We start from the raw sequence: 23,679 nt of genomic DNA, 5'->3' as shown, positions 1-23,679 counted from the left end.
TTCTTTAACATTGTGGAACTGGTATGTGTTACTGTTCATTAACATTATTGTCCTGGTTTTGATGTCATGTTCTGAGTCTGATAATTTAATACACCCCATTCCTGAACCGGTCGCCTAATTAAATGGCTTATTCTCTTGAATTGATAATACATGTGTTCTCAGTTAATATGGCTGTGTAGCCTAATGACTTTCTTTAATACCATAATTGAGAACAGAGTCTATTTTGCAAATGAAACCTGCCCAAGAAGGCAGCTGCAATACATTATAATTTTCTTTATCATCAACAGTCCATGATAATGGGTCGCGACTCAATTGTCATTGTCAAATTTGGGCCCCCAGGCAAAACCAGTTTAGAATCGCTGTCTTAGATCAAAGTTTTGCCCAACACGTCGGCTGATGGCAGTATTATTAGGGTAAACGCCGTAAAATGAATAATGGCGCCATCTGGCGGCCGGTTGGTCTAATCAAAGTTATTGTTGCTATTATGCTACTCGAAAAAATTGGACTGAATTTGAATGAGGATAGCTAGTACTGTACATAATGTTGTCTTATTTGGGGAGTATTTGTCAGCATATCTTACCATAAGCATTTTTTGGTTCAGTCCCCCCATTTTAGTAGACTGGGTGCCAGTGTGTCTGCTCTGTTGTCAAATGTTCTATCTATATCGATGCTTCTTCTCCTTACCATATTTGGTTAGAAGTGAAAGTTCACTGGCAGGGCAGAGGAAAACGATGGAGCAAGATAAAACTGGGTCAACAACATTCTGCTTATTTTTCTCAGAGATCAGGAAACATCTAATCTCTATACAGGGTTCTGTTCCCAAAACAATAATTTGTTACGAACAGAGTCCACTAAGTTTTTTAGACCTGACTCATTGTCAATCTTTCAAAAAATGAAGTTGTTTAGAAGGAAATGCTAGTTAAACCCCTCCCTGGTTACAGTATTTTTGGTGACCAGTAGATGGTGCTGATACTACATGACAAGACAAAAGTGTGAGGCACAAGTATACAGCGAGTCACAGTTTTCCCCAGCAGTCCGGAATATATTTACGCCACTTATTCCCCATCGCTGTGTGTTATAAATGTCTACTTATATCAGAACATGTTAGACTATTATTCAAACATAAATTACCTAACTATAGATGGTACCAGACCACAGTGCGTGTTGTTGGTCTTGTCTACACTGGTAATCTTACCCAGGGTGGGTATAGGGCTCTATAGGGATAAATATAATGTATGGCGAACAGTATACATTTATGTAGCCTATACGGGAAGACCACCCCTTCGGCGCTACACTGGCCGTAAGTCTGCTACTCTCTGAACTACAAACTAGTGCACTACACCGGACATGAGTCTGCTACACCTCCAACCCCAAAACCTCTACACTGTCAGAGGTAGCTACCATCATGTATACTTGACTAACTTTGACTCATTGAGGAGCATGGGTCATCTGACAAAAGCTTCCTCCAGTGTGCTTGGTGTTATGCGGTTTTCTTCACTTCTTTGAAGGACATTCTTGCTTCCTTCAGCTCTTCTTTATTCATGTATACATATCAGGGCAAATTCAGATGAACGACTCAGAGGGCAAAAAGGCTAAATGCATCTCGAAGTGAACCAGTAATCCTTAATAAATGATTTAATGAGATTGTGTGTCAATTTTTTTCTGAATAGTAACTTTATTGAGGACGTTTTGTTAATGAACTGAGTTAATCAGTATATATACAATGAATCAAAAATAGATTATAGAATTATAATCATTGTCATCACACCTGTTTGTGTGAATAAATATTATCATGTGACAATGATAAAAAGAGAGTTTGAATGGTGATGCATTCTCCTATAGAATAAGCTATAATATTTTAAGCAAATACATTGCATCAGTTTTTGAGAATCCCCAATCCACAACAGTGACTTCTTAAGATTTAACCTTCCCTCGTTTTCATCACAAAACTAATGGCACTAGAACTTATATACACTTTGCCATGGACTTTTTCAGAGATTTGCCAATCCAATATCATTCATGAATACCTTTCAATCAGCATGTTAAAGACACACATACAATTGTGAACAAAGTGAATGAGAAGAAATTAAATTACTTTTTCTTTGCATTACTACATCTCTATTTTATGATCCATATGAAATCAACAATGTAATAATCTCAGATGAATCAATGCAGTATCAGAAATATACATGATATGAACATTGCTTAATAAGGGCCTTCATTTTAAGGCACATTCAGATGTTTTTAATCATAGGAGGTTGCATAAAAAAGAGGTGTGTTTACATGTTTTTGAGAGGATCAACTTTACAATTTGCAGCTATTGTACAAAAAAATTGAAAAGATGTTTAAATTGTCCATTGTATTTGAAAGGTTTAAGAGTCCAAGTTATTATGATATCCCTCCAATCATCACTTGAACAATCTAGCTCTTTTGTGGTGTGCCTTGCCTCAAAATAAAAATTCCCAACAAGCTGTGTGACAAACATATCATGTTGTATTTACACATTCCATTTTTTGGCCTAGATACAAACTCAGCTTTCCCATTTGTGAGGTCGACATTGGACTGACGTCTTTAGGGTTTGATCATCTCAGGATAAAAACTGTACAAACACTGCTGTTAGGCCATTGCTGTTAAAGCTCTACAAAAATAATAATGTTTTCCAGTCTTTGCAGTGATGGCCAATGTGGGCTGGGCAGAGACATGTTCAGCAGACAGAGGGGAAGGTGGTGGAGGCAAGCGGTGTGAAGGGGGGGGGGGGGGGGGGTCTGAGGAGTGCAGACACACTTCCACAAGGCAAACCATCTTTAGACCAGACCTGTCAATGCTGAAACACGTAGTTGTGCCTCTAGATGGAAACCTCATACTCTCGTGTGTCCTGTGAAATGAGGACATAGTTCTGAATTAGGGACAAGCTTGTACACAAGAAGGTATAGTGAGACAGAAGTAGAGTAGATCATATTCCTCCTATGATCACAAAGGCCATTCCTCTTTTTGTGAATGAGCCATGTGATAACTGACATCTGTTTGTAGACTATGATAGGGATATCACAGGGATACGTTTAGTGTCTGGAAGTGGTCAGCCCAAACTGTGAGGCTTTTCCATTTTCACCTGAGGGGACAATGACTTTAAATTGTCTATATACACACACCATTGTCTATACATACAATTCACATACATACAGTATACTGTATATTTATTTATATTCCATTGCTCGTTCTGATATTTCTTTTTAACTTTTAGATTATGTGTGTATTGTATTGTATTGATCATTATTGTTGGAGCTAGAAACATAAGCATTTTGCTGCAATTGCGATAACATCTGCAAAACTGTGTATGAGACCAATAAACTTTGACTCTATTTTTTATTTTATTTGAGAGGTTTGTACCTCTCCTCTGACCCATTGAAATGTGCTCAGCCTACTGTGGGCTTTAGTTCAATAAGCTCACAGTGTGCAATAGGTTCCGGCTGCAGAATCAGAGTGTGGAATTGATGAAGACTGATTGACAGACAGACTGGAGGCTAAATAAGCAGGTTGTAGCCTAGCGCTTGGTCTCACCTCGTTATTCTTCAGGAGTGCAGTCATGAAAGGATAGAGAAACAAACAGGCAGAGAGACAATTGTTAGTTATCTGAAAGCATGAGCATGAAAACATCAGACCTGGGTAAAATATTTGACATCTTTCAAGTACTATTTGAACCCATGTCTGAACAATGTCATTGCACAAAAATAAATCTATGCTTTGTCAAATGAACTAGGAAACCTTTTGTTTGCATCAGGTGTAATGAAATGGCCCTTGTCAATGACTGAAGTTGAACGGAGTATAGATTTACACCCGTCAAACCTATTTCTATAACATCACCTAATGGTACATTAGATTTGGTGAATGAACCTGCAATATGGCAAACCAGATGGTGCTTTAAGTGCATAATCTCAGACACGGATGACAGCACCTGATTTCAACCTTTTGGGGGGCTTACTAATTCCAACAGGCATCTTAAAGAACCAGTGAATATCTCTGTATCAGAACGTACCATAGTCTCTGTTTTGTAGAGGGAGTTGTCGAAGGTGGACTCTCCTGGGATGTGGTCATATGGTAAGGAGGTGGACATGGGAAGACACAGAGGCTTCCCCTGAACCCTAGAGAACACACACACATGCAGTGACTTTTTAAAAAATTCTTACGTTATAGCCTTATTTTAAATGGATAAAACCTTAATTACATAAGTATTCAGACCCTTTGCTATGAGACTTGAAATTGAGCTCAGGTGCTGCCTGTTTCCATTGATCATCCTTGAGATAGATGTTTCTACAACTTGATGGAGCACCTGTGGTAAATTCAATTCATTGGACATGATTTGGAAAGGCAGACATCTGTCTATATAAGGTCCCACAGTTGACAGTGGATGTCAGAGCAAAAACCAAGCCATGAGGTCGAAGGAATTGTCCGTAGAGCTCCGAGACAGGATTGTGTCAAGGCACAGATCTGGGGAAGTGTACCAAAAAATGTCTGCAGCATTGAAGGTCCCCAAGAACACAGTGGCCATCAATCTTAAATTGAAGAAGTTTGGAACCACCAAGACTCTTCCTAGAGCTGGCCGCCCAGCCAAACTGACCAATCGGGAGAGAAGGGCCTTGGTCAGGGAGGTGACCAAGAACCTGATGGTCACTCTAACAGAGCTCAAGAGTTCCTCTGTGGAGATGGGAGAACCTTCCAGAAGGACAGCCATCTCTGCAGCACTCCACCAATCAGGCTTTTATGATAGAGTGGCCAGACAGAAGCCACTCCTCAGTAAAAGCACATGACAGCCTGCTTGGGGTTTGCCAAAAGGCACCTACAGTAAAGACATCTTAGACCATGAGGAACAACATTCTCTAGTTTGATGAAACCAATATTGTACTCTTTGGCCTGAATGCCAAGTTTCAAGTCTAGAGGAAACCTGGCACCATCCCTACGGTGAAGCATGGTGGTGGCAGCATCATGCTGTGGGGATGTTTTCAGCGGCAGGGACTGGGAGACTAGTCAGGATCGAGGAAAAGATGAATGGAGCAAAGTACAGAGAGATCATTGATGAAAACTTGCTCCAGAGCGCTCAGGACCTCAGACTGGGGCGAAGGTTCACATTCAAACAGGACAACGACCCTAAGCACACAGCCAAGACAATGCAGGAGTGGCTTCAGGACAAGTCTCTGAATGTCCTTGAGTGGCCCAGCCAGAACCCGGACTTGAACCCAAGCTAACGTCTCTGGAGACCTGAACATAACTGTGCAGCGACGCTCCCCATCCAACCTGACAGAGATTGAGAGGATCTGCATAGAAGAATGGGAGAAACTCCACAAATACAGGTGTGCCGAGCTTGTAGCGTCATACCCAAGAAAACTATGCTGTAATCGCTGCCAAAGGTTCTTCAACAAAGTACTGAGTAAAGGGTATAAATATTTATTTTATTTGTAATGAATTATCAAAAATTTCTAAAAAACTGTTTTTGATTTGTCATTATGGGGTATTGTGTGTAGCTTGATGAGGGAAAAAAACATTTAATACATTTTAGAATAAGGCTGTAATGTAACAAAATGTGGAAAAAGTCAAGGGGTCTGAATACTCTCCGAAGACACTGTAGTGTCACAAGGGCAGCATAGTATACTTGGGCATGAGCTCACCGAGTACCAGCACCTCAAATGTTCTACTGCTTGAGCTCAAAATTATTGTGGAGCTCCTGCACCTGAATATAAACAGTATTGGCACCTAAAATCTGTACCGGCACCTATTTTCAGTCCAAGTCAACCCTTGGATAGACTACTAGGTACTATGGATGATGACAACTTTCATACTTTCAAAGTATTTTTTTATCTATATAAAGTAAGAATACTAGACCTACTTAGAGAAGTAGAGGTAGATCCCAATGATGAAGACCATGATGAGGGCCACTGGTATAAAGACTGTTAGAGCTATGTTGGCTCGCTCCATGATGTAGTCTGCACTGGCAGCTGGTGAGCAGAGAGGTAGAGGAATCAACAGGGACACACTCAATTGGTATGATAACCTAAAGATGCACACTGCAATGTGGCACACTTGAAGTTGCTGTGAAGTACTGTATTTAGTTTTTTTTATTTGGTCTTGACTTGATATTTTAATTTGAAAGATCTAACGATTACTGTGCAGACTTGACGGCACTTACTGTCTAACCTGCGTTCATTTATAAACTCCATTGAGGAGGCTGTAAAGAAATGGAGAACATCAGAACATAGATGTTAAAACATACAGACAGATATATTGTTCATCATGAACTACTGTGAACAATGCTAGAGTGAACTACACACACAGGGGAGTATGTGTCTGCAGTTCCTACCTCCGCAGACAGGGGGTAGGCTGCTCCACTGTGAAGGGTGTCCAGGGACACAGCGGAGGACAGGCTCCCCCAGCAGCTCATGGCCTCTGAGGCAGGAGAAGCTCAGCGTCTCCCCGGCCTGGTAGAGAGGCTTCTCTGAGGTCTGGGTGCTGTAAGACGGGGTACCAGGGTTCCTGCAAGGCTCATAGGTCACCGCTGAGAGAGGAGAGGACAGGACAGAACACACACACACAGTCGACATCATATAATGTCTTTTTGTAAACAGCTAGTAAAACTCTTGGTGTATTGTATGAATTGGAAACACTGCCAATCCAGCTAGTACATAACGTTCTGAGAACCATATGTTTCTTAGAGCTTGGTGAGAGTGTGGTTGTCCTTTGGTTATTTTGCATACAACCTTCCCACAACTGTCTGGGAATAGTGCAGGATACCCAGCTAGCACATAACGTTCTGAAACCCAAGTGGAAATTGTACTACTTCAGCGTAAGGTTTCCTCATGGTTCTATTTAAAGTAATGCTCTCAAATTGTTCAGAATTGTTTAGAAACGTTTTTCTATGAGAATTGTAGTACTGCAGCATAATGTTTTGTGCTGGTTTCCTCATGGTTCTATTTAAAGTCATGTTCTCCGAACGTTATAATAGTTTGCCTAATTTCAATTTCTGTGAAAAAACAAGCATTGTATTGTGTAGAGAATCATTGTACCATATAAACCGCTGTGAAATATATTTTCAATAACCAAAGTTATTGTATTTTTAACTGTTTGAAGCAGATGTACAAAAACAAAAGTAAAAACAAAAACGCAAGAATGGGCATAGAAATAAAGCACATAGAACAGATCTACAGCTTCTTAGACTTGCTTTTAATGTGAATGACATATCTATCTCCCATTTCTATGGGAATTTGGTCAGGTCGCCCCGAAAAAGTTACATATTCTAGCTTTAAGAAACAACGTTCTTCTATGGGAATTTCAGTACTTAAGCATACCGTTTTCTGCAGGTTTTCTCATGATTCTATTCAAAGTCATGTTCTCAGAACAAGAAAACATGTTTTAAGTTCATAGAAAGCTCTAAGAATGTTATTTAAAAACAAATACATTCCATTCTCAGTGTCAGTCAACAAAACTCTCTCTATCTTGATAGGTGTGTTGGGCTGCCCACTAATTGGACACAACTGATTTTAAAGGTACAATATGTCACTTTTTGGGTAACCTGACCAAATTCACATAGAAATGTGAGTTATAGATCTGCCATTCTCATTGAAAGCAAGTCTAAAAAGCGGTAGATCAATTCTATGTGCAGTATTTCTATGCTTCTCATTCTTAAGTTTCATTTTTGCATCTTTTACTTTCAGTTTTGTACACTAGCTTCAAACAGCTGAAAACACAATAGTTGGGGTTATTGAAAAGGTATTTCACAGCGGTATAAGATCTTTCTACCCCTACTCTTGTCCATGGTGGTCTGCGAACCCTCAACCTTTTATCCCGCATCACTGTGTCACTGTATCATTTCTGCGTTGCCATCTACTGTTTACAGGATGAAGAACAGTTTATAAAACTGCAGATCTAAGGCTTTGCTCTGTCCAGGAAGTGAGGGTAAACAGTAGACATGTCCTCTGCTATCCACGTTGTTTTCCTTATTTTGGTTGTAGAAGAGGGTCACTTGTTGGTTTTTTTCAAGAGTTCAGTGATGGTTTAGGTAAAATATATTTAGCTGAAGGGAGGGTCATCCATTTTCAATTCAGAGAAGTCAGATTTTCTCCATGTAACCCTTATTATGAATAACAATAGGGAGTCCTAAACAAATTAATTGACATGTGTCCTATCTCTGCTTGGAGTTAAACGGGTTAACCCAAACTAAGCCAGTTGTGTTATTAAAAGTCTTATTGAAACATATTCTCATAATGTTATTTAATTACCTTCAAATAACCTATAATTTCTGTCCTCAGAACAGAAATAAAATCTCCAAGGAAAACATTCAGGGAAACATAGCAAAATGTTCTCAGAACCTCCCTGCAACCTAAAAATGTATGTTCCCAGAACAGGTGAAATTTTCACTTCCGTTCTCAGAACTTTTTTAAAAATTCTGTTTTACCAACTTTGTTCCCAGAACCAATGGGAAACCAATACGTATATACCCACAATGTCCAAGGAACCATGTGCTTGCTGGGAAGTGTGTATGATGGAGATGTTTTAGCAGGCTGAAGCCCAGGGGGTACGTACAGCCACATTTGGGTAGCCTCTCGCTCCATTTAGGTCCGGAGGAGCCATGGTTGTAGCAGGAGAGCAGGCTGTTTCCAGAGAGAGTGTAGCCCTTGTTACAGATGTATTGGATGGTGGAGCCTACAGTGAAACGCGGGCTGGACATCACCCTGCGACTGTGCTCCACAGTACCTGGGTCGGCACACGACAGCACTGACACACACACACACACACACACACACACACAGACAGAGACACAAACACACACACAGACACAGAAAAAAACAGGTTTACTCATGTGCAGGGAATACAATTAGTTATTTTTTTAAATCATTAGCAGTTGTCAATGCTTATTTGTGGTTATCCGATGGGGCCAGAGTGGTGCCTGGGCCTTTTTCTAATTAAAGCCTGCAGACACAAAACCACCGAGCTGGAAAATAAAGAGATTATCTCTGTGTCTCAGTCCCACACAACAGCAAACCGTGAACCCAATCCTGGGCCTCGAAGGATACGGGTCAGCATGGTAACAATGTTCACGTGACAGACGTCCAAATGAGTCTCCAAACCCCTGTGTCTTGTTACCGGTCAGTGATGCCGTGCCTGTCACTGTGTGGGACGTGACCAAGACCAAGGACTTTGTCACACTATCCTGTCTCTACTCTGCAGCATCCAGGTCGTCTGGATAGAACAGGAGTAATGTGTGGAGGAGCTGGAACACAGAGCCTACTCACCTCACTGATACATTGGTCTATACAGAAAAAAGGGTTGTGTTTTCAGAAAAGCAGTGAATGCTTTAACCCATCAGCCTCTGCTTTAGCCTGTCCTTAACTGAAACTGCTTCTCACACCTAAAATGCACCTTCTGTGTGCCAGTGTGTGTGTGGTAGTCACCTCTCTCACAGCTGGGCAGGTCTCCACTCCAGGTCAGGTCCCACTGGCACATGAGCAGTTCTGTACCCACCAGCTGGAAACCTGGGTAGCACTGGTAGGTGACCACAGTGCCATGGACCAGCTCAGGGTGGGAGGTGCTCTTCCAGCCGTTGGTGATCTCTGGGAGCTCTGGACACGTGTCGTTACGAGGCACCTCTGTATCCATGAACGAGGGAGAGAGAAAGGAAACCAGAGAAAAAGGCACTGACTTCACAGAGCGCACAGAGCTTGAGTGGTGTGGTTTTGCATTCAAATGAATGAACCTCAGGACAAACACAATAGAGGACATCCATTTTGTAGCAATTTCAATCTAGTGTGACAAGTGCCATGCAATAGGAGGTCTGTCTGCCAGGCAGCCTGGCGGTGCCCGTTCTAGCCACAGCAGAAGCCAGAGAGGGCATGGCACCCTGCAGACGAGGCTAATGTGGACAAACACACGCAGTAATTGTGTTTGGGTCTCTGACGGGCACAATACCAGACAGCTGCACCACTTGGCTGGGCCTTGCTTTCCATCTCTGTCAAAGGCATGAACAGACTATAAATCTCTCTCTCTCTCTGCCTTTTCTCTCTCTCTCTCTCTGCCTTCCCTTTGTCCCTCTCTCGCTTCTCTCTTTCGCTCACTCTTCTCTCTCTTGCTTCTCTCTCCCAGTCATCAGTATTCTGCTGCCTCCTCTTTCTCCCTCTCTCTACATGGAATTCATTACGTCTTATCAGATGTCTGCTTTATGGGCTGGGTCCGCTCCGGTGTCGTGACGACCGTGCTGATGGAAGGGGCCCCTTCCTTTTTATGTTTAAGAGAGTCTCCTCCTCCTGAACCCTCTAGAACTCTCCTCCTCCTTACTCATCTCCCCTCTTCACTGCTCTTCTGTCTCTTTAACTCTTTAATTCTGTTCACACTCTCTCCTAACTCACTCAGGGGCCTTACCGAAGAAGTGCACCACAAAGCCGTTGCCGTAGCCGTAGATGTTGGTGGCCGGGTCAGACTGGAACTGAATGGTGACGTCGGCCATGGAGGTGTAGAGTTTGAAGTGTGGCCGTGAGCCGCCGTACTGGCCCAGCACCGTAGCAGTCAGGTCATCTCCATCATAGAACGTCAGCAGATCGTTCTTCCCTATGTTGAGGCTGGAGCACAAAGACAGAAGGAAAATATATTTGGTTTTCATGCACACTCTCACATTACTAGCTCATTTGTCATATAGTTTCTTTGTCATTGTTTCCTTTATCTGTTTTAAAAACTTGAAAGCATCCTCACTAAAATACGTTTCTTGCTTTGAGATGTTCCGTTTAAATTTTCCCTTTACTTTGGAACACCATAGCTCTACTGAAAAGAAAGTGACAAAAACATGTGGTAATTTATCACTTTTTAAAAAATCTCCTGTTTTAAATGTGTCACCTGAGACAGAGCCCTCTGCTTAAGCACCAGGACAGGATGTAAAGTAGGGAGGAAATCACACTCCGCCAGAATAGGGAAGTGACCTGTTACTCTTTCCTGTCTCAAATTAATCACCAGTGGCTCCTGATAAAACTCATTACAAGGCAAGCAATTGAACTATTAATCGCTTTGGAGCCTAACAGAAAAGAATCCTGAAAAATTTGAACGATAAAGAGAGTTGGTTCTGTAATACAGTCATGTTTCAGTAGTGTATTGTATGACATGAATAACAGAGAGTGTAAAAATGTCTCAATCTCATCAACTTGTTTGCACTCTGTAAACTGAGTTCAGAATCCAGACGTTAAAGATATGATGCACATACGACTTGGCAAAGATCAGGTGTTTCAGACTAATTAAATGTCAGTACAGTTTAGCCTACCCACTGGGCACAGACGTGAATTCAACGTCTATTCCACTTTGGTTCAACTTCATTTGATTGAAATGCTGTAGAAACAACATTGATTCAACCAGTGTGTGCCCGGTGGGTATTTTCGCTCCAGAAAAAGATCAACCTGCAGTAATGAATTGACACCTGAAAATGCATCACACCTCAACAGAGCAACAGATTGAGAAATTGTATCAGCTTGCATTAAATTTGTTGTGATGAAGTTAAACAAGCCTTTGCATAGCTGTGCTGCCGTATCTGCAGCGAAAATTAATCATGCTTTCTATTGTGTGGCAGTGATTTGATTTAGTGTAATTTAAACACAGGCTCAGATTGACTCGGCCCACAGGCCCAGCTGCCTGCCACCATGTTCCTTCAGAATGCATTATCTCAGACAACCCCTCATCTGCAACGGCATTCTCTATTCTCCACCTCTGAGAAAACTTGACATTCATGTCCAGGACAAGTAAAATATAAATACCACCTGCCCATTTCTAGCTAGTTTGAGCAAAATGAATACCCCTCAATTCAATTAAACGCAGTCATTTGTGAGTCACGATGGCTGCTCAATGATCATTAGAATCTTCTCCTTTCATCTCACCTCTGCACCTCTTAATTCCCACAGACTAACCTGAATGAATGTTCTGATGGAATATCCCATTTCTAATCCACTCCTCTCTGGCTTGTGAGATCTTGGCTGGACGGGGATCCAGATCCACTGCCCTTCACTCCGCCTCAACTCCCAGTGCTAGGCTAACATATCCAGACAAGCAGGCTCAGAGTCAACACACTTATCAGCGATACTAGTGATGAAATAAGTCAATGAGGTCTCCTGACAACTTCCAGCCATGGGAGACAAACCTAATCAAGATAAGTGATATAACTAACATTTGATGCATCAATGTCACTCTTCTCACTAAATTCTCACCAAAGGCAAAGTACACTGTAATGGAAGCCAATATGGAAACTACCAAAATCACTGTCTATTACATCATATTTGACTTGCAAACTATTTCCTCCCTTATTAACGCCATAGGACTACTGGGGTGGTATATACAGTGTGTGTATATTGGTATGTACGTGAATGTATGTATGCATGTGTACAAATTATTTACATGAACTAGAACTGCCAAAAGTCACATGCATGGGTGTTTGTGTGCAGGTGTATAGTCAGAATGTGTATTTCTGATAATCATCAAGGCAGAGACACAGCTAAATCCCATTCCCATACACTCCTAAACACTATTTAGACGTTGGAGCACTCCGTCAACATTTTGAACATCTGAACTTAGGCTGCTGAACTACACACCAGGTGTACCATCCTCCACACCTGCATGTTGTTCACAGCACCTCCTCCTGCACCTGAGCCCTTAACGGGCACCTAGCTAGCCCTCCTGGTTGGTTGGGATGAAACAGTCGTCATTAGAAGGGCACCTGAATGAGTGTCCCAGCCGTCATTAGGTCCTGTGTGATTGCGGGAGCGGTGAACAGGATGCTAGGCGGTGATGAATGATTATAGAGGAATGAGAGTGTTCTCATTACCATGGTAAAATGTTCCTAAACCCTGGTAATGAGCTTTAGGAAGGCACACCATGCAATTGTGTTCCAGAACGCTGGCGTGACTAGTGGGCCACGAGGGAGGCATCAGACATGGAACATGCAGGTTCATGGCACGAGAGTCTGTGTGTTCAGATTATCAGTTACTGGACTCAAAGCAGAATCACTCCTTGTGCAGCACTGGTTTCATCACTATGATCAGAGGCTGAATGCTTTCCCTGAGGATGTAGTGAAGGATAACAGTGGTTTGAGTGATGTCGTTAAACTGAGATTTCAGATGTTAGGTTCTCATATTTCCCCTTGTTCAGCATATGCTGATATTGATGTTCATATCAAAACTGAAGGAAATGGCGAGGAAATCCTGTAGATTATCCTTAGATAGCTCTCTCTCTGTGTCACTCACATGCACACTCAGGCTAAATTAGATAGCTCTCTCTCTGTGTCACTCACATGCACACTCAGGCTAAATTAGATAGGTCTCTCTCTGTCTCACTCACATGCACACTCAGGCTAAATTAGATAGGTCTCTCTCTGTGTCACCCACATGCACACTCAGGCTAAATTAGATAGGTCTCTCTCTGTCTCACCCACATGCACACTCAGGCTAAATTGGATAGGTCTCTCTCTGTGTCACCCACATGCACACTCAGGCTGAATTAGATAGCCTTCTCTCTGTTTTACCCACATGCACACTCAGGCTGAATTAGATAGCTCTCTCTCTGTCTCACCCACATGCACACTCATGCTGAATTAGATAGCTCTCTCTCTGTCTCACTCACATGCACACTCAGGTTAAATTAGATAGCCTCCTCTCTGTCTCACCCACATGCACACTCAGGCTGAATTCTCATCAACGCTCCGAGGTTGAGCTGAACGCGCTTCACCGTTGTCCCTGAAAGTCATATCTGCCCAAATCGCTTCCCCTCTATATGAATAGGAAATTAATTATGTTGACAGCTTCTTGTACCAAACATGGGGGATGCCATTTATTACAATGCTTCAGAATGTCAACCACAGCTGAGGCGTTCCGAAGAGAGAGAGAAGAGCAAGAGAGACAACATATGCAAATGAGCCAGTTCTTAATTAAGGAAGCCAAATGATTGTACGCATGGTTAATCTATCAGGGTCTGACACAGCAGGGTCTTCTGTTCCCAGCCTTCACCTGACATCACTATCACGGAAAACACTCACTCCTCTTCCCTGCTCTGCTCAACTCAACCTATCTGATTCAGCAGAACACACACCACCTCTGTCCGAACCCCCGTTAAATAATTAGTTTCCGCTCCAGTTGGTAATTAACCTTTGTCTGCTGGTACTTATGTGTCCCATCCAAGAGCAAGATATTATTTTATCTTCAGCCCTTTTCTCTTTCATTTGTTTAACCAGTCACGGTGGGGTAGTCCTTTGCACTGGCAATTTCTGTTTGAAGTCAGGCCTGTGTTTGTACATCAGCTGTAAAGCTTCTCCTAATGATCTGAGTGCAGAGATGTGCTGCAGAGCTCATGCGCGGGTTAAGATTCTTAGAAAGGTTAGAGCTACTCTGTGGTGGGGCGTCCTCCACTTGAACTGCTATGGGGAGGGGAATGTGACGCCAGGACGTTGCTAAAAGGGTTCCCATAGCTAACATCCTTCTTCTGCATCTGTATAACATGTTATATCTTATGTTCAGGAGAATCTGTAGTGTAGAAAGTAAGAGATAGTTAAGATACGTACACTTGGATGTCTAGCATGATCCTCCTGTCTTCCTCCACGTGAATCCCCCAGATGCAGTCCTGGCCGCTATCGTAGGCCTCTGGCCAGTTAGGAGACAGGACCACTCCAGCAGAGTCCGTCATCTCTCCACTGCATACAGCTGTAACACACACACACACACACACACACACACACACACACACAGACAGACAGACAGACAGACAGACAGACAGACAGACAGACAGACAGACAGACAGACAGACAGACAGACAGACAGACAGAGTAAGCAAAAATACTCTGTTCAACAATATCATACAGCTCATTTCCTACACAGAACAAAAACACACAGCATACCTCTGCAGGCGGGCTCAGTCTCGTTCCACTGGGGGTTGTTGTGGTCCATGCACTCAATGATGACAGAGCCCTGCTCCAGGGTGTAGCCAGGGTCACAGGTGAACTCTACCACCGTCCCCACTGCCCACGTGCTGTCATTACTGGTGAAGTTACCGTACTTGACGAACGGCTCGTAGCAGTGTCCCACTGCAAACGCTATGAAGGAGAGGATATGTGGATCAGTCACAGAAAAAAGGCCAGACTGTGTCACTGAGCCCCATGTCTGCCATGCAGTGGGTCATTGACGTTGCCCGTTAGCTCGCCTCCTATCAGGGACGGAGCAGACCCAGAGGTTAATTTTTATTGGAGGTCTGTTGCGTCAACCCACTGACTGACATGTAATGGTTAAAATCAGGGTGAGAGGAGCACTATTAAATCAGTTACACCCTGTGTCAGATTGATGAGGGTAATGCTGTTAAAGACAACCCACACACGGTCAATTAGAATAAGCAGCGCTGCTCTCTCACAGCGTAATCCCATTTGCTACAGTAAATTGAAGCTCTAATCAGATTAAATTGATCTGATTGGATAATGACTCCAGGACCTGTGATGTGGCTCTGACTCCAAGCTCTGAACAGCCTTTTGAAAAGGCACCTATAAGAATGAGTTGCCACACGTGGAGAGGATGACTGAGCATGAGCGTGGAGAAAAATAAAACATTTGAGAGTTTGTAGCTAAACTAGTTAGAGCAGAGGACTTTAATTGATTCTTATGTTTGACTTATTTCCATTCCAATTATTTAGAGGAGGGGAAGATGAGGAGAGGGCCTGAGGCAGTGTCTTTTGTTTATACTAGTCTGCAGGGCATGATGCGTTTCATAAACAACAGGTTTTAGCTCCACTCATTTTACCCTGCTGGAGTGTGTGAGGGAAGTTTGAGTGTCCTTGAGTACGCTTTCCAGAGACCTGAAGACTTGTGTTAGATCCCCATGCCTGGTCTTGTGGCACACAGGGAACCTACGTTCTAACTACTGTTCCTTCTCATTTTTGGGGGCACTGAGCAAATCTGAGGTCTTGTGAGCGGAAACTTGAATATTGGGAGAATTTTGTCCAACTTCCGGCGCGAGTTTACAGTGAACACTGAGGCTGTACCCTTACAGTTTTAGACAGTAGCCAATAGGCTATTGTGGCTATTTGAGCATAATGTAGGACTACCAACAAAACCAATGGAGCAAATCCCATAACATTTTCACATGGAAATAGCTTTTGATTTCTATGATATAGCCTACAGTAGCCTATATGTGGTGTTCAATGCAGACCTACATTGCAGGAGACTTTTAAAAACAGTTTTACATTATGAAGGGCTTGACATTAATTCATGATTTGACTTGGTCTGTAACACCATGGGCCAAATAGGTGAATGTAAATCGCATTGTATTGTGTTGTATGATGCAAGAAACCACTTTACAAAATAAAATATACAATTATTACCATACAGAGAATTAGACACTGTAGACTACCCCTCTGCCTATTGGTTTATTTGCATATCTCAAAAAGTATGTGCATGTCTCAAAATACAACACTGCCCCTTCAATTAATGAAGACATAAGCTTTAACCTGACTGGCTTTTCAAAACCGGCTTGAAATGTAGCCGGCACGTTTTGTGCTCTTGCAAGAATCTCTTAATCACTAACTCCCCATTGCTGACCTATACTTATCTAGAACTGGGCTAATAACTCAATAACTAGCAAAGAATATCTACAAATGTGCACACAGGCGACTCTGATCTTAAACTGATCTGAAAAGCGTTTTCACACGCGGTTGACTGAAAGACCACTCGTGGGCTTTTTACTCCGTTGCGCCCTAACTCTGTCTATAACAAAATCACAGACTCAATCTTGTAAAGTTAGATTTCTTTTAGGGCTGATATAATGTTGATTCGATCACAGAAAAAAACATTGATCTATATATTGCAAACTCAATGAAGTTCAATCTCTTGCGTCTTTGCGCAGCATTGCTTTTCTTCTGCGTGGCAGTCATGGAGGAAGTGCGTGGGCGTGCACGGACGCAGTTTAAAGTGAACGTTGGTTCTACCCCAGTCAGTCACATTGTTGCCATGACCTGGATGGGTCTCTGTGAGATGGAGAAGGTCAAAGGGGGGTCAGGTGTAACCGAGACCTGAAGAGTTGCGTTAGCGCCCATGGGGATGTGTCTACCTTGGTATCTGATGGCGATGCCGGTGGAGGTGCCTGCACCATCAGTGGTGAGCTCTATGAAGAGGGGTCTGGAGGTGCTCACCAGGCCCTCGTTGGGCAGGTACTCCACCTCATATGAGTCATACATCGGAGGAGAGTCAATGTTCTTCCCATTTTTGATCAGAAGCCTGAAAGAGAAATTAAAACACATCAGTACCTGGTTGGATTTCTAAGACTTTGTAATATGCATTGTGGGCACATTTTCAGAGTTAACTCAGCTACCTGGACGGAAGCCCCTAATGAGATGACGCAACAGGAAGGACAATTATACAGTATTAAAGCATTGGGCTGGACTGTTCTGCACAAATGGCCAATGATATCATTCAGTACAGTTGAGCAGCTAGCCTACTGACCTGAGTAAAAGTACATTTGTTATTGTCTCCAGACACAGCTGCTACCGCTCATAAAAACAAAGTTATCTTAACTCAAATATGCGTGTCCTTGTCAATTCAATTAATTCACTTGAAGCACCTTCTTGTGAAGTGTTATATTCTCTTACAAACATTCACAACAGCTTATAGATGCAATCATAGAGCATTAAGACTCCAATAAGGAACATGAATAGACAGTCAAAAAACTAAGTAGGAAGGTGATTGAAGTGAAATGTATCCGATTATTTCAGTATTTCTCTCTTTCTCCTTTCCTCTCTCACCATTTTCTCACAACTGGATTTCCATTCTGACACAGAGACACAGATGTTCCACTGAATCTCTATCTCAGATGATGAGGCGATGCCCTGAAGTGTAGCAGAGGAATGGACTGGTAATATGACATGTGTGACAACAGAACCATGAGCCTGCAGTGAGAATCATGTCCAACTGTCACAGAGCCAGCAGTAGGACTCTGTTGGCTGCTTGTTGAATGATTATTAAACTCAAGTGAACACTTTGAACTGGATAGTGTACTGGAGTAGAGCACTAAGGTCAGAACACTGTAGCAGACTTGCGTTCAGACAGTATTTTCTTTCTTTTAAAGCTATGTACTTTATTGAGTTAGCATGGTGCAATACAACCAATGGAATATCCCTCTAAGTGCAAACCCCACTCATCTGGCACCCAAGACACGCTTAATCAAAGGTCAAAATATTTGGAAGAAAATGAGCACTATTTGAACCCAGGTCTGACTGAACACTGTAGTGAAGTAAACCCCCTGACTGACACCACACCTGTCATCGTCCTCTGCCAGGGCCACCTTCTCAAAGTGGACGTGCACTCGCTGTCCCTCTGGGGCCTCCAGCAGCCAATGGCATGTCAGGTTGTTGCTGTAGTTGCTAGGGAAACCGGGTGACACAATGCGTCCAACCGTGGCATTCCGGACAATGCCACCACAAGCAGCTGGGATGCCCATGGAGAATGAAGTAGGAATGGGAGGAGAGAAGGAAGATGGGATAGATGGGAGGAGAGGAGAGAAAGAGGATGGGAGGGGGAGAGAAAGAAGATGGGAGGTGGAGAGAAAAAAGATGGGAAGATGAGAGAAAGAAGATGGGAGGGGGAGGGGGAGAGAAAGAAGATGGGAGATGGAGAGAAAGAAGATGGGAGGAGGAGAGAAAGAAGATGGGAGGAGGAGAGAAGGAGGATGGGAGGAGAGGAGAGAAGGAGGATGGGAGGAGAGGAGTGAAGGAAGATGGGGAGGAGGAGGAGAGAAGGAGGATGAGGAGAGAAGGAAGATGGGAGGAGAGGAGAGAGGGAGGAGGAGGAGAGAAGGGGGAAGATGGGATAGATGGGAGGAGAGAAGGAGGATGGGATTGGAGGAGGAAGAAGAAGTAGAGAAAGAGGTATTTTAGTCTGGGAAAAACATTTGCTTAAATCCCAGTCAAACAGAATGTGTAACGACAGAGAATACCTTGGGGAACAATGGCTAGAGATAAACCACGAGAACACAATGAGTGGAGGTGGTGAGTAAGAGCAAGCTCTGAGTTTGTGTAAAGGGAATAAAAGAGAGAGGGGGTCTGGTATTGATATCAGTGTATCACAACAGATGAGGTGAAGGTCAGCTAGGTAGACACGAAGCTTAATTAAAGCAGAGCAGCAGCCTCAGCCCTAACCTTCCCTGTGGCACTCTGCCCTGCCATCAGTAATCACACCCATGCTGTGGGACCACTGTCTGGGGCACGCACGCACGCACGCACGCACGCACGCACGCACGCACGCACGCACGCACGCACGCACACACACACACACACACACACACACGCACACACACACACACACACACACACACACACACACACACACACACACACACACACACACACACACACACAGTTTAAATGGTTTGTTTGGTCACCCAATATAAGGAGAGAGAATCCTTATACTCTCTCCCCACACATTTTCGAAACTATGCCTTTACGATGCCCAACGCTCGGGAGCCTCCCTGCTGTCCATTCACTGTTAAAACAATGGAGAGATCCACTGTTCCAAATGTTTATCTTATCTGACTAGGGCTAAAACATTCACTCACTATTCATCACTGGAGCTCATCTGAGCAGAAAAATGAGATCCTACATCTAAACTGTCTGCTTCTGAAGTGTCCTACACTGGGGATTGAACCCTGTCTGAATCTGTGCTTGTTATGCAAGATGAATACAAGCAGACTCAAGGTGAACTTCCTGGAAGAGAAAATATGATGCAGTCTCTGGTTCTCGTGGCTTGTTTTGTTCAGTTCTTTACTTCCTATGAGAGGTCTGACTGAATAGGATTGTCTGTTTAACATTCACCACCCCAGTACAACATACACTGCAGCTCACACCATTAAGGCCCAAATCAATGATTAATAAACCCCAATTAACTTTTGAGCAACACCAAGCTGAGTAAGTGTGAGATCATTCTAGTGGAACTAATTGCTCCAGCGAGGACAACGTGTTTATGTACTTATACGCCTCACTTGTTGCAAAGAGAAGAACTGTGTTGATGCTCTGGTAGGAATAGTTACAGGACAAATCACAGGGAATGTGAATTCATTTTGAAAGACTGTGATAAGGATTGAGAGGGGAAGAGTGTTTTTGTCTATTAATATGTTCAACAACTGTGGAGAAAGTCTGTGTGCATAGCAAGGTGTACTGGTCCCGTTGTGGTAAATGGATGTGAGAGGTGTGTAGCTAGCTACCCCCAGCACTCACCATGGCACTGCGGCTCTGTGCCGCTCCAGTAGGGGGTGCTGGCGTTGAGACAGGTCAGTGTGTTGGTTCCCTGCAGATGGTACCCAGTCAGACAGTAGAAGTAGGCCTCTCCCCCAGAGTGGAGGCTGCTCACAGACACATCCCCACAGGCCGGCCGCTGGGGAAAGGTACAGCTCAACACAAAGGCTGTGGGACGAGAGAGAGGGAGGAGAAGAGAGAGAGAGAGAGAGTTGGACACAAACGGCGACTAACAGCATCTAAGCTGACTCAAAATAAAAGTGTAACAACAGAAAAATACTTTATTGCTCATCATGAAGCATTTTAGAGGGAGGGGAACCAAACCTAAAGAATATAGAGAGAGAAGTGTGAGGATGAACACTGACAGGTCATAGACCCTATCCTACCAGAGTACAGTACATGTCTATAGGACCTGTGTTATTCCAGAGCATAACCTTAGTGTCTCAGAATGAATAATTGGTCTGGCCATATACCTAATGGAGGCCATAAAACTGGCCTTTTTGCCTTCCTCCCTGCCTCTCCATACAGGTACATTCATGACACACTACACACACATACAGTATGACTTCCTAATGTGTATCATGCTCAACAGAACGCATTGCTTGGCTGACTACCCACTGAGGGACGTAGATCAATAACAGTACTGTTTTTTACTCAAACTGTGAACATGTAATAGGGACCTGGAGTACTGTCTGCAAATCAAGAATGACCCACAAGAGGATCTTTAACAAAGAACTGGTAGTGTTTTTCCCCTCATCCCCAGCTATTTTTAACAGATATATGTGTGGTTCTCGCTCCAGACTGTCTGTCTGTCTGACTGTAATTGTTGCAGCTTCATTGTTATCCTGTTGGAAGGCAGTGCAGCACTTCACCATTGATTCTGTCTCAAGGAGACATTGCCAAGGAGGTGATGACAGTAACAGGGTACCCATAGAAGATATGATGACAGTAACAGGGAACCCATAGAGGAAGTGATGACAGTAACAGGGTACCCATAGAGGATATGATGACAGTAACAGGGTACCCATAGAGGATATGATGACAGTAACAGGGTACCCATAGAGGAAGTGATGACAGTAACAGGGTACCCATAGAGGATACGATGACAGTAACAGGGTACCCATAGAGGATATGATGACAGTAACAGGGAACCCATAGAGGATATGATGACAGTAACAGGGTACCCATAGAATATGATGACAGTAACAGGGTACCCATAGAGGATATGATGACAGTAACAGGGTACCCATAAAGGAAATGATGACAGTAACAGGGTACCCATAGAGGATATGATGACAGTAACAGGGTACCCATAGAGAATATGAGGACAGTAACAGGGTACCCATAAAGGAAGTGATGACAGTAACAGGGTACCCATAGAGGAAGTGATGACAGTAACAGGGTACCCATAAAGGATATGATGACAGTAACAGGGTACCCATAAAGGAAGTGATGACAGTAACAGGGTACCCATAGAGGAAGTGATGACAGTAACAGGGTACCCATAGAGGATATGATGACAGTAACAGGGTACCCATAGAGGAAGTGATGACAGTAACAGGGTACCCATAGAGGATATGATGACATTAACAGGGTACCCATAAAGGAAGTGATGACAGTAACAGGGTACCCATAGAGGATATGATGACAGTAACAGGGAACCCATAGAGGAAGTGATGACAGTAACAGGGTACCCATAGAGGATATGATGACAGTAACAGGGTACCCATAGAGGATATGATGACAGTAACAGGGTACCCATAGAGGAAGTGATGACAGTAACAGGGTACCCATAGAGGATATGATGACAGTAACAGGGTACCCATAGAGGATATGATGACAGTAACAGGGTACCCATAGAGGGAATGATGACAGTAACAGGGAACCCATAGAGGATATGATGACAGTAACAGGGTACCCATAGAGGATATGATGACAGTAAACAGGGTACCCATAGAGGATATGATGACAGTAACAGGGTACCCATAGAGGATATGATGACATTAACAGGGAAGCAATAGAGGATATGATGACAGTAACAGGGTACCCATAGAGGATATGATGACAGTAACAGGGTACCCATAGAGGATATGATGACAGTAACAGGGTACCCATAGAGGAAGTGATGACATTAACAGGGAAGAAATAGAGGATATGATGACAGTAACAGGGTACCCATAGAGGATATGATGACAGTAACAGGGTACCCATAGAGGATATGATGACAGTAACAGGGTACCCATAGAGGATATGATGACAGTAACAGGGTACCCATAGAGGAAGTGATGACAGTAACAGGGTACCCATAGAGGATATGATGACAGTAACAGGGAACCCATAGAGGATATGATGACAGTAACAGGGAACCCATATAGGAAGTGATGACAGTAACAGGGTACCCATAGAGGATATGATGACAGTAACAGGGAACCCATAGAGGATATGATGACAGTAACAGGGAACCCATAGAGGAAGTGATGACAGTAACAGGGTACCCATAGAGGATATGATGACAGTAACAGGGTATCCATAGAGGAAGTGATGACATTAACAGGGAGGCAAAAGAGGATATGATGACAGTAACAGGGTACGCATAGAGGAAGTGATGACAGTAACAGGGTACCCATGGAGGATATGATGACAGTAACAGGGAACCCATAGAGGAAGTGATGACAGTAACAGGGTACCCATAGAGGATATGATGACAGTAACAGGGTACCCATAGAGGATATGATGACAGTAACAGGGTACCCATAGAGGAAGTGATGACAGTAACAGGGTACCCATAGAGGATATGATGACAGTAACAGGGTACCCATAGAGGATATGATGACAGTAACAGGGTACCCATAGAGGATATGATGACATTAACAGGGAAGCAATAGAGGATATGATGACAGTAACAGGGTACCCATAGAGGATATGATGACAGTAACAGGGTACCCATAGAGGATATGATGACAGTAACAGGGTACCCATAGAGGAAGTGATGACATTAACAGGGAGGCAATAGAGGATATGATGACAGTAACAGGGAACCCATAGAGGATATGATGACAGTAACAGGGTACCCATAGAGGAAGTGATGCCACATACTGTACAGTTCAGACCATTCAGTTCAAGTCACAGTACGCTTCACAGGAGCTCCTCTGAGAGTAAAACTTGGGTCCAGGTCTATCTCCCTGGGCCTTACTGGCTGGGTAAGAGCCTGTCTGTCCTGAGGACAGCCTGTTGGACCTAGGCTAAATGATACCGCCTCCTCCCCTCCGTCCTCCCCCACTTAAAAACCAACAGCGATAAAAGGCCAGAAGGAGAGGGTCGTACAGAGATAGAGGAGAGGCCTGCTGCTGACGGCTGTCTAATCTTTCTAGTGCATGCAATATGAAAGCTAAAAGCGCTCCTCTGAGTCAATGA

At 43.4% G+C, this 23,679-nt stretch overlaps 1 protein-coding gene across 2 annotated transcripts in view; it reads right to left on the bottom strand.

Moving 5' to 3' along the window:
* Positions 1-2,752: 2,752 nt before the first annotated feature.
* LOC129831866 (seizure protein 6-like) overlaps positions 2,753-23,679 on the bottom strand; it is a 131,294-nt gene continuing 110,367 nt past the window's right edge. Inside the window, exons 5-18 of one of the 2 annotated variants that reach the window (XM_055895384.1) lie at positions 20,248-20,433; positions 18,295-18,463; positions 17,091-17,257; positions 14,897-15,091; positions 14,564-14,702; positions 10,402-10,598; positions 9,438-9,632; positions 8,569-8,760; positions 6,350-6,544; positions 6,179-6,217; positions 5,879-5,987; positions 4,034-4,139; positions 3,559-3,567; positions 2,753-2,875 (exon numbers count right to left, since the gene is read on the bottom strand). In XM_055895384.1, the coding sequence (XP_055751359.1) occupies positions 2,846-2,875; positions 3,559-3,567; positions 4,034-4,139; positions 5,879-5,987; positions 6,179-6,217; positions 6,350-6,544; positions 8,569-8,760; positions 9,438-9,632; positions 10,402-10,598; positions 14,564-14,702; positions 14,897-15,091; positions 17,091-17,257; positions 18,295-18,463; positions 20,248-20,433 (1,928 nt within the window). In that variant the 3' untranslated portion in view covers positions 2,753-2,845. The other variant, XM_055895383.1, reaches the window with a different exon arrangement.

Source organism: Salvelinus fontinalis, chromosome 33, assembly GCF_029448725.1.
Source record: "Salvelinus fontinalis isolate EN_2023a chromosome 33, ASM2944872v1, whole genome shotgun sequence".
In the NCBI taxonomy this organism is placed as follows: Eukaryota; Metazoa; Chordata; class Actinopteri; order Salmoniformes; family Salmonidae; genus Salvelinus; species Salvelinus fontinalis.
The sequence above is the reverse complement of the archived record's forward strand: the minus strand, read 5'-3'. Positions and strand labels throughout refer to the sequence as shown.